At 27.7% G+C, this 12,538-nt stretch overlaps 1 protein-coding gene across 1 annotated transcript; it reads right to left on the reverse strand.

Annotated features, from left to right (window-relative positions):
* Positions 1-1,625: 1,625 nt before the first annotated feature.
* On the reverse strand, positions 1,626-3,809 carry sgll (sugarlethal). The gene is made up of 4 exons (XM_065498276.1): positions 3,650-3,809; positions 3,423-3,579; positions 2,043-2,499; positions 1,626-1,986 (listed from the first exon to the last, which is right to left on the reverse strand). Exons 1-4 carry the CDS (start codon positions 3,672-3,674, stop codon positions 1,921-1,923), a joined length of 705 nt encoding a protein of 234 aa, XP_065354348.1. The 5' UTR covers positions 3,675-3,809; the 3' UTR covers positions 1,626-1,920.
* Between the last annotated feature and the right edge of the window lie 8,729 nt (positions 3,810-12,538).

Genomic DNA, 12,538 nt, shown 5'->3' on the forward strand with positions numbered 1-12,538 from the left:
CTAATCTTAAGAATTTTAAAAGTTTCCTTTAATTGTATTTTTTACATATGCAATTGATTTTATCATAGACAATTTTTTAATTTATTTTCAAGAATGTCAAGCAAACAATTTATCAATTCAATTTTTATATCAGTTGGGAACATCGAATTCAAGTTTTTTACATCACAACCGAATTTTTCAATTACAAACACCAATATTTGGAATATGAACCAAATTTAAACTGAATTAATGTAGGTTGTACCTACCGAATTGACTAAATAAATGTCTGCAGACACAAATTGATAATACCAACTTATGAAACAGTAGTTGGAACCTCAATTCAATTTCAATAATGTTTAGATAATTCTTATTACTGAAAATCTATTAAGTTCAGAGTTTTTTGATAACCACAATAAAATTTCGTCTAAGATTATTAAATTTTTATAATGGGAACCGTTTTCCAACCAATCTATTTTCTGTGTGTACGGTTATGGTAGCCACAACTATGATGATGACATTTAACCATTTATATTTACTAGGATCGCTTGGTGGTCAAAATTCGAGCACTAATAATGGAAATATACAGTTACTTTTGAGTATACACAAACATATTTTTCACGTTTGTGTACAAATACACATGTATTTAGATGTGTATAAACATGTTGTTGTTGTTTTTAAGCAAATTTAAAACACTTTTTACCACTTTTATGAAGAGAATTTTTTAAAAATAAATTATATTGTGCATATCTAGAGAAAATAACCTTTTAAACCATATATGTTTCATCAATATCGGTGGACAATAACATACTTAAAAGTGTACCACAAAAAAACGCGTGGCCTATTTATATATAAGATGCCATGGACATATATTTTCAAAAACCAAAAAGGTAAAATATTTACATGGTAATTTAATTCAGAACAGGCTTTCGATATTATTTTTCGATGTTCAGCATGCAAAAAATAGTAAGAAAATATGTATTGCAAGATAGAGAAATAACAAAAATGCAAATAAAACAGTAAAACAAAATAAGTTTGTTATGAAATTCACACCATTGATGAGCACTGTTTTACTGGACATTTTAACATCAAAAAGTAATTTTCATCAAAATCAAAGATAGAGGGTTTTGTATATATGCCGTCGATATGTAAAATTTGAGATTATATTTTTTTGGTATCAAATTATAATTGTCAGAAATTGTTTATGTTTTGAACACAGTGACGAGTCACTCTGTTTGGTCAAACAAAAATGCAATAACAAATTACATTGACAAACATGAAGTTTGTTGCAAGAGTTAGGTTTTTGGCAACAAATTTAAGTTTTTGACAATTACTTCTCTGTTCTATATTACCCTATGGTTTTATGTTTAAACGTACATTGATAAATGAAATACATTTACTAATCTAAATTGAATTTCAAAACAAAAAATATAAACGTTATCCGATTAGGCTCAAATTTTTCAACAATTGATTTTTTGTTTGCGGAATACAATTTTAGACCAAGTAAAGAATTATAAACTTTCATATCAATTTTAGTTAAATAAAGTGCAAAAAATTAAAAAATTTTAAATATTGCAATACTTAACAATTGCCACATAATACTTAATCCATTTGCCACATAATGCTATGTCTTGCTGAAAAAGCATTAATTACAGAAGTGTACAATTACTTGCATACATATTTAAATATTAATTAAAAAAAATTGATTTACAACAGCATTTTTTTAACAATTTTAAAATTTTTTACTAATAGATAATTACCAAAATTTAAATAAGGGATATAAATACATTTAAGAAAAATATAAAACAAATTGTAAAATATCTTTCTATACATATAGCAGTTATATTTTATATAGTAAGATGTGCATTCAAATATAATCTCCGCAGATGTATTGTCCATTCCACAATAACAATATTATAAAAATAATTCCATTTGTCTTTATATTTAAGGCGCCAAACGTTCATAAACCCAGCCATTTTCACCAGCATGTGTTAAAGTATTATCAATGTCCTGCAAATATTAGCAAAATATGATTATGAAAGCAAAAAATATTTATTATTAAATACCTTATCCACATCATCTCCCTTCCTAAACACAATGCGATCATGCAAACGATCTGTTTGTCCTTGCCAGAATTCAACACGCTTTGGTCTTATTAAATAACCACCCCAATTGGGCAATGGTACCTCTTTGTCATCTCCCAATTCTTGTTTAATTTTCTTTTCAATCTCATCCAAATGTTGTCTGGATGGTATTCTTGTACTTTGTTCCGAAGCCAAGGCACCAATTTGACTAGCTCGTGGTCGTTGATGGAAATATGTTAAAGAATCTTCGCGTGAAATTTTTTCCGCCTTACCCTCAATACGCACCGATCTACGTAGGGGACACCAATATAGGGTCATGGCTACATTGGTATTATTGGCAATATCGTTGGCTTTGCGACTGCCATAGTTGGTGAAGAAGGTGAAGCCCTCGTTGGTGACATCTTTGAGCAGAACGTAACGATTTGAAGGGCAGCCATCGCTGGAATTAAGTAAATATTTTATTGAAAGATTGAATAAATTTAATAATAATACTATAGCTAAATGTAAGTATAATGAATATAAGTAAAATATGCAAAAATATGCATTTATAACAAAATATGCAATAATAAATCTACTTTTTTAAACTGATTGCAGACATGCAGTTTTATATAATTAGTTGCTCTGATAAAAACTATATTTATAACCTTCACATTCGTGAGAAGGTTTGTCATTCCGTTTGTAATTTCTACATTTTTCAAGGATCCAGAATATATCCTTATAGATAGCGGAGTCGATTAAGCCATGTCCGTCTGTCTGTTGAAATCAATTTTCTGAAGACCCCAGATATCTTTGGGATCCAAATCTTCAATAATTCTGTCAGACATACTTTCGAGAAGTTTGCTATTTAAAATCAGCAAAATCGGTCCATAACTAACGGAGATATGAGCAAAAAACCGGGACAACCTCGATTTCTGACCTATTTTTGATCTATATCTGGATTACTAAGTCATTAATATAGACAATATGGATATCTAATGATAGATATTTCAAAGTCCATTGCAACGATGTATATAAGGCTATAATAGTAAGTTGAACCTACAATGGGTCAAAATCGGGAAAAATATTTTTTAACCCGAATTTTTTTTTCATCAAAAAATTTGTTTTGTCATACATTTTTTTTTCCAAAAAAAAATTTAAAAAAAAATTTGTAAAAAACTTTTTTTTAAAAAAAATTAAAAAAAAATTTTGAAAAACAATTTAAAAAAAAAATTAATTTTGTTTACCTAAAAATATTTTAAAGTATAATTTGGTGAAGGGTATATAAGATTCGGCACAGCCGAATATAGCTCTCTTACTTGTTTGAATTAATTTCCTTATTCAAATCACTGTGAGTGTAACCGAAAATTAATTTTATTCTCTCACCTATTCACGGTCGCCAAACAAGCCGCATTTGGTTCCAAAATTTCCTCTGTCTTTACCGCTTCTTCCAGCCACTCTTTAAATTGTGCAATAGGTTCTTTAACCTTTATATTCTCCTCCAGAAATGCATCTTTCTTTTCTCTATATTTCATACGTAATGCTAAATAAATAATGAAAACCGAAAAATACAACAATCTAACAACACGCGATACACTTTAAAATAATCTTACCTGATAAATTCACACTCGAAGACATTTTTCGTAGTTGTATTAAAAGCCTCACTAATTTCGGGGGAAAAAATAGGTTTAACTTGTATTAAATCGTAAACTATATTAACTTTGATTTTGATATAAAAACCACAACAATCTTACTTTTTTTTTATTATTTTGTATACTATAAAGTACAAATGCGGAGAACAGTCTGATGATAAAAATATTATACTCAGTGATGCCAGAAATTAAAAGGAAAAAAACTTTGAAATTAAAGCGTTTATTTGAATTTAAAAATATTTTATATTCTTGTCAATAAAAAACATACTCTTAAAAAGACATATAAATATTCATATACCTAAAAATAAGTATTTAAAATATTTAGCCCATACCTTAAATAACAAACAGCTTTTAAAGTATATTTATTTTTATTGAGTTAAAATCGCCTTTTAATAATAATATTTGTGTTTTTCCATGTGGCATCTTCGCAATAAGCTTTTACCTGCTGCGACTTGCTGTTGCTTGTTTTGTTTTGTCGCGAGATATTATGACACTTCAAAACAAAGAGTACAAACATATGTTCCAGCAAGTTCTTGTATGAAGAGCTTTTTTGAAAAGAGCATTAATTTTATTCACACTCTCAAGTTTGTCAGAGATAAGCTTTTTACTTATAAATCATATGGACGTCAGCTGTTAAGTATTGGCTGATAATATTTGATTATTTATTTCTTAACCCTAATATTGCCAGAAGTTTATATTTATTAAACATAGATTGTAGAGTAAATATTGTACACATTGCATTAAAACAATAAAAATCTAGCCCAATTTGTTATATTTTTTTTATTAATTTTTTAAATATAAATATTTTGTTCTATACAAAATTTGTTTTATAAACCTTTGATAAATTTAAAAACTGATTATGAATACGGCCTACAATATACAAGAGCTATATAATCTTATATACCCTTCACCAAATTATACTTTAAAATATAAATTTGAATTATTTTTAAGTAAAAAAATGTTAAAAATTTTTTTTATTTAATTTTTTTTTAATTTATTGAAAAAAATTTTATGGTAAAAAAATAGTTTTAAAAATTTATTTTTTAAGTTTTATAAATTTTATTTTTCAGTGAAAAAAATTTATGACAAAAATATTTAAATGTATAAGAATTTCAGTATATTCTGTTTAATGACACGGTGTTAAGATGGAAAAAAACTTGGAAAACGGCCTAGCGTCGTTTATAGGTCTTGCTGAGTACACTAAAAATTGTCTCTAAAAATTTCAGAAACACCCTCAAATTCTGAAGTTATTCTGAAAAAACCGTTTTCAGTGATGTTTGTCGACTTATCGACCTGTAGCTTTGACAGTTTTTGACCGACTTTAAATTTTTTAACGGGCTTGGAAAGAAAACTGATTACGCTTTGAAATGACGTGCATTTTTTGATACATTTTTAAGTTATAAGTATTGTTTTTGTTAAGAATATCTAAAAGAAAAACAAAATTTATCAGCTTTTTTGATTTTAGTCGCTTTTCATTGCTTATTTTGATATGAAAAATTATAAAAATTTATACCAACATATATATAGAAAATTTAGTTCTTAACAAAACGTGGTTTTAAGTATTCAAATCGTATGAAAATTCTGAAAGTTATTCAACAAAATTAATTAACACCATTTTTAGTATTTTCTCCCCCAGCGCAAAGTGGGGCAGAATTGCAATTTTTTGGAAATAAATCTGGCATTTCTAAACGGCTGGACCGCTCGGAATATAAATTTTTTAATTGGGCGTAGCCAATTAAATTTTTAGTATTAAAAGGTGCAATATTTTTGAAGGACGGAGTTTTAAAGTGACATATTTTTTGAATCTAATTGAGATATTGACTGTAAGATCAAAAATTAACTTATCTAAACAAAAAAATATAGCTCGGAATAAATGTGGATCAAATTGTTCCTAACATTTGCAATCCTATTAAAATTTTGATATAAATTTTAGTTTTAGAAACTCAATGAATATGTAATAAAATCTTTATTTATTAACGAAACTAAATGAAATTTTAAGCATTTTTTAAGTTTCTCATTCTAAATAAAAACTTGTAAAACAACTTGTCAAACGATCAAAGGGAATCCCGAAATTCCTAAAAATTGGAGCGAAAATCCCAAAAATGGTATTTTTTACAATTTTACCTATAGCGTCCACATTTCCTTTGGGGCTGGGAAAATACTTTAGGGATAAATAGGGAACACATCAGGGTTTCTAAAGCTGCTTTTCGTTTTCTGATCCCAGCTTTGGTATTTTGAACATGTGGCCCAAATTTGAAATTTTGATAAATAATAGGTCAATTTCCAAAGAGCGTAGGGCCGACATGTTCGAAAAATTTTACATGTTTTTTATACTAAAATGTTCTCCGTAAAGATACCTTACAGAAAAAAGTAAAATTTTTATATATTCTTTAAGAAATTTATTTTTTAATTAAAAAAGAGTTAAGTCACCTTTTCGCCAAAAAAACAGCAAAAATATTACATTTTTTGAATTTTTCCAAAAATATAAAATTCTTTGAAATCGGATGGGAAACAAAAGGTTTCCCCCATAGCGCCACTCCTGAAGTATTTGTAGGGCCCATTTTAATAACTTAAACTCGAATACTCCAAATTTTATCCCGATCGGACCAGCCCACAGAGCACAGTGGTTCCGCCCATAGGCCAAAAATAAATAAAACGATCACAAAATATTTAGACAAAATGCAAAAAAATTGTGTCTTAAATATCCAATCTTTTTAATGGCAAACCGGTTTTTACTGGAAATATAACGGGACTTTTTAAAAATAAAATTGAAAGCATGAGCAAATATTCATTTGCAAAGCGCAGCTGAACGCTGGAAGAATAATTCAAAGCAAAAGTGCACTTCAAAACGGTCTTGCAATTGCTGTAGTCTACAAAATTAAATTATTTTCAATGGATTTTGAAGTTAAAGGTTTTTATTTTATCTTTTGAAAATAATAAAAACTAACTTGTGTTGTAATTCTTGTGAAATTAATGTTTTAGTTAACCTATATGTTTGTTATTTTTTTGTAAAACTTCATTATGTTTACTTAAAGTTTTAGTTGTGTTCCCCCAAGATTCCCCCGTAGGTTTCTTTTTCATTGTATTAATCTGATTCTTAAGATAATAAAAGTGCTGAAGTTAGTTGCGGAAATTTGCGGATGGGCGTGTAATCTGTAATATACTAACCCGCCCCACAGAAGAATGCTTCATACATTTTTTTGCAAAAAGTGTTAGGAGTGGTTGTAGAGCGCTGAAATTTGGCACAGATAATTATATGGACCAAACTAAGAAACAAGTAAAATTTTATCAAAATCGACCACGCCCACTGCCCATACAATCCAAATAGATTTGTTCGCATAAAATTTTCCCTATTCAAGTAAAAGTCTAGAAATTTGGTACATATATTTTCTGAAACAAAAGAAGAACGTAAGTTTTATTAAAATCGGACATGCCCACCGCATACCGCCCATGCAATCCAAATGCAATACATTTTTGAGCAAAAATTATAAGGGGTGGTCGTAGAGTATTGAAATTTGGCACCGAGAATTATATAGACTAAATTAAAAAAAAATTAAATTTTATCAAAAAAGTCCACGCCCACTGCCCATACAATCCAAATTGATTTTTTCGCATAATATTGTTTATATCCAAGCAAAAGTCTAGACATTTGGTACATACATTTATTGAAACCAAAAAGGAACACATGTCGAGTTTCAATAAAATCGGTCACGCCCACCGCCCACGAAACCCATACATAGATAAGAATTTTTTGGATATTTCGTTTATTATTCGACAAAAAATGTTAAGTTTTCATCCTGTTCCGAAAACTATTCTTTTTTTTAATCGAAACAAGACACTCCCACCTTTCATTTTATTAAAAAAAGAGCTTGGGGGAAAGTGGGGCTACATTTTTTTTTCTCCATGGAAAATCAAAAATACAATAATAATTAGAGTCTTATAGATTTGGGCATGTCTTCTTAACGGTTTATGGTTTCCCCATAATTTTTTTTTACTGATGTTGAAATGTTATATTTTTCAAATATGTTAAAGGTAAATGGTATTATTAGGAAAATTATACCACTGAATTGCGTGAAAATATAAGTAAATTTTTGCTAACACCCTTGCATGGACTTTAGTTCAATTTTCTAAAAATAAAATAAAATAAATTTTTTCTTAAAACTATAAGTGTACATTTCATCTATAAACATTTCTCTACAAAATTGCATCATTTGATTGTTGAAATTAAGTGTTTGAAAAATTGACTTTTTGACACCAAAATCCCTCTGTGCACCGTCTTATTTTTGCATCGGTACATAAAAATCTGATCCATGGAGCTGAGGTAAGCAAGCTTGTAGTAGTGTCAATAGGTGAATTATCGGAGGAAGCAGCTGAAGCGAAAAATAAGCATATAAAACGTTTAGGTTGCAACATACCCGAAAAATATCGCGCAATGCTACAAATACAGAACTTCTAAATAGGCTGTTTTAAGTTCAGATCCATTTATTTCTGGAGGCCAAACTTACCAACAAAGAAAACAAGTAGTTTAAGTCAAGGATTTTTAAATTTGATTAATATTTGATATATATTAATGCCCTATTTTACCTTACTACCTTATATTACTTAGTAATACCTCATATTGCATTATATAACTTTGTATAACTTTTTAATTTATTTTTTTTTTTCAGTGTATAATTTAAATGAATTAAAATGGAATAAAAATTTACTTAAATTGTTTAAAACAAACAAATTTTCATACTGAAATATTTTATTTCAAAAATTCATAAAACAAATCTAAAAGCCAATTAACCCTTGAAAGATCAAAGGGCTACTGTGGTTACAGTTGTTAATATTTTTTCTTAAAAATTTGCAAACTTTAAGTTCTTCGGGCATGCTATGAGGTGACAAATTTTGAAGACCCCAGCTTTTTTAGTTTTGGAGATATTGATTATTGACCGCTTGTTCATATAAGGGAAACCACTGTGCAGAGGGTTGAAATGTTTAGAAGCTTCTATATACAGAAAAAAAATCGTGCGGGTTTATTGAGGTTTTTTACTTATTTAAGTTATAGTGAAAGAACTCCTCTTGCTAAAAAACATATTCAGATACAAAATAGGTTAAAACATTTTTTTCTTACATTTTTTTTAAAGTTGTATTTTTATGTTCATTACAAAAATTTATAATATTGTCTTTTGTGGCTTTTTTTAAAAAAATTTGTACATTTATAAAATTTTGTGAAAAACAAAAATTAGATTTTAAATTAAATTTATGCTAATGTAAATACATATAATAAATTTATGTTTTGAATTTTTTAATAGCATATTAAGTATGCTTTTATTTCCAATTTAATTAATTAATTAATTTATCGCTTTCCATTCCAAAGTTACAGCATAAATTGTGAACTAAGGTCTTTTTTTCCAAAAAAACAATAATGCGCTTAACGGGTTAAATTTTTTTTTTTTTTAATTTTTTTTATTTTAAATGCTGTGTTTTTATGTATTTATGATTATTCATTACGAAAAAATTATAATATTCTCTTTTGTGACTTTTTTAAAAAAATTTGTACATTTATAAAATTTTGTGTAAAACAAAAATTGGATTTTAATAATAATAAATAATAATAAATTTATTAAAAATTTTTTTTTTTAACCTTTTTTTTCGAAAATTCTGTGTTTTTATGTGCTTATAATAACTCATCAATAAAAAATATAATATTTTAAAACTACGGCTTCTATGAATTAATCGCCACTTTGGGTACCATTCAACCCACTTTGCAGCCGTTTAGAAATGCCAGATTTATTTCCAAAAATTTCGATTCTGCCCCACAGTGGAGCGCATATAAATAAAAATAATAAGAAAAAAATATTTGTATATATATGTGATATAATATGTATATAAATGTGAATCCCCATTTACTGATTCACATTTGCATTTCATAATAGGGAGAAGTAATATGTAACTTCATAGGTTCTGTATGTGGTACGCGGGTACCCTGTCACCCAGTTAAAGGTTGTTTGTTTTGTTAGACACATAAGAGGTAAAAATTACTCAGAAAAAAACTCAAAAATGACTCCAAAATAAACATCATTTATGTGCGAACGAGTACTTTGAGTGGAAATTTAACATGTGTTTTGTTATTGTAACAAAAACAAAATACATGTAAAACGTCAACTCAAAACGCTCATTCGCTATAGAAAAACAGCACATTAGACTGAAAAATTATTCAAAAATGAGCGGAAACTGATCAGAAGAAAGGTCCATAAAAGACTCATTTCGACAAGTCGCGGACAGGGTACCATTTTAAGGTACCAATTATTAAAAATTACTCGAATTTTATTAAAATTTTCCAAAAATGTTGGAATATATGTACATTAGGGTAGGTCGTTTTTTTCACGAAAAATCGTATAGCAGAAACGCATTCTACGGAAAATTCTAAGAAATTTTAGAATTTAGAAAATTCACAAAATTTTTGTTGGAATGTTATTCAGTAACTGCAAGTCATAGCCAAGATTTTGCTGGGTAACTTAGCTTTTTACCAACAAAGTTCCTCTCTGTGATAAACTTTAACCGACTAATGTATACACTGAAAAAAATACTGTATGAAAGGTTTTATTAAATAGTTATTAATTAACACATAAAGGAAAATTAAACAAAAATACAATATTTTAAATGTAAACTAATATTTTAACAATAACATTTTGTTTTAACAATGTCTAAGTAATTTTGCTAAAACTTGATAAAGAGAGTGAGAGCATTAGAAAGAAAGCTTTTTATTATTTACGACATGACACAATTTTCATCCTTTTGTTTGTGACTTTTTAAGAATATAACGACAAAAGCAAAGAATTTAAAATAAAAATGGGTATAAAATGAAAACAGCAAAATATGAAAACAACAAAAAATAAAAACATTAAACCTGTGTGTGTGTGTATTAGTGTTTCACTTTGAACCCAGCAATTCTAAGAGACCGTCCCGAACTTGTGATTTTAACCATCATTTAGGGTGACATCTAGTTACATAACTAGCTACGTGGCTAGTTATTGTAACACGTGCATTTCCTAAGCATTGTCCTTTTTGATTACACTAAGATTGTCTGATAGCTGGTCCAAAGTTGTCGACGATTTGGTTTCACGTACTGCTTACATAGCATCAGTTACCTTATTAGTTACCCAACTGGTTACTTGATCAGCTACATAACTAGTTATTTCAACATGCACGCGTGCTAAGTGGCCTCAAATAGTCAGCTATAAATTCGTCTCAAAAATTTTAAAAAATCGTCAAGACTTAAAATCATGTTGTAATTCATTCACTTAAATTTTTTTTTATAAAAATTTTATTTCATTAAATAAAAAGCACCAATAAAACACTTAAAACAAGGAATTTAACAAAGATAAATTAAAATAAAAAAAATTGTAACTATATTTTTAATAAAATTCACATAAAAACAATCTGAAGAACTATTTTTGAAATAGTCTTTTAAAAATAAAAATTCTTCAAGGAATTTATTGTCTCAGTTTTATTTTGTAAAATTAATTAAGTCATTTAAAAAATTACATACATTTTGAAACGCTGCACAGTGGATTATATAAGGTGTATGCATCTCATAAATAATTTTTGCAAATGATTGAAATTAACCATAAAACAACTTGTATCGTAAAGTTAAGATGTCAAGCAATAATTATTTGTAGAAATTATTGTTATTATGTCAACAGAAGTATTCGAAAATGGCGACAGAATACACTACTTTCAACTTTAAAGATTTGGGGAGTTAAAATTTTACCTTATTCAAGGGCGTATTTTTAATATTTATAATTATTCTATTCAGGATTGTTATACCTTGTTGGAAAGGATATCTTGTCCAAATTCTGTATTTGTAAAGAGTTTTGTGTATATTGTTAGCAGATTTTAAATTTATACATTTAAAATATATAATGCTTTTTGGCCTACATACGCAACTTTGACTAGGATTTTAACTATTGGCGCCGTTTGCCACGGATCTAGTTTTAACATAGAATTAAAGCTTAACTTATTATCTAAAAGATATAGCAAAATTAGCTGCCTTTTGCTGCCTATAAACAAATGGCATGCAAAAATGTTGAGCAACTCAGAAATTTAAAAAAAAATTATCAACTTTTTTTGATTTTAGTTGCTTTTCATAGCTTATTTTGCTATGCTATGTTATACAAATTTATAACTTTTAATAAAGTTAAAAATTGTAAAAGTTATTCAACTTTTCATTAACACCTTTTATAGTATTTTCCCTCTCAGCGCATATATAAAAAACAACAAAGAACTAAGTATAAAAAAATTTTTTTGTACAATTTTTAATTTAAAGGTAAATTTTTTCCAAAAAGTTTAATAACTTTTGAAATAATTTCATGAAATATTCAGACATTTATGAATGATTAATTCGATGTCTATCCATGATTGTTTAAAATTTTTAAATAGTTCTAAAAATGTGTGAGTTAGAGGTACTAAAAGAATCAAAAATGCATTTTTAACCGTTCATAACTTTTTTTTTAATAATTCGATTTTTATGATTAAATATACATATTAAAGCTTAAAGTCCCACCTATTCAAAAAAACTAAAATCTTACTAAAATCTCCATCCATTCAAATGTTAGATTTTTGATCCGAAAATTACCAAAATTTTCCACTGTGCGCTGGTTTATTGCTTGATAACACAGTACAATACGAAAAAAAATAACCATATACGGACACCAACAAAAAATAAAAGTCCACAAAAAAAACTCGTGTCTCCCAGTTTTGCCCAAAGTCATGCCCCCAAAGATATGGGGGCCCATAATCTTCTCAGGCTCATATCTTGCAAACAGTTCGGAATTTTGATATACTCTCTGAGACAATGTTGTA

Source organism: Calliphora vicina, chromosome 1 (assembly GCF_958450345.1).
Source record: "Calliphora vicina chromosome 1, idCalVici1.1, whole genome shotgun sequence".
NCBI lineage: Eukaryota > Metazoa > Arthropoda > Insecta > Diptera > Calliphoridae > Calliphora > Calliphora vicina.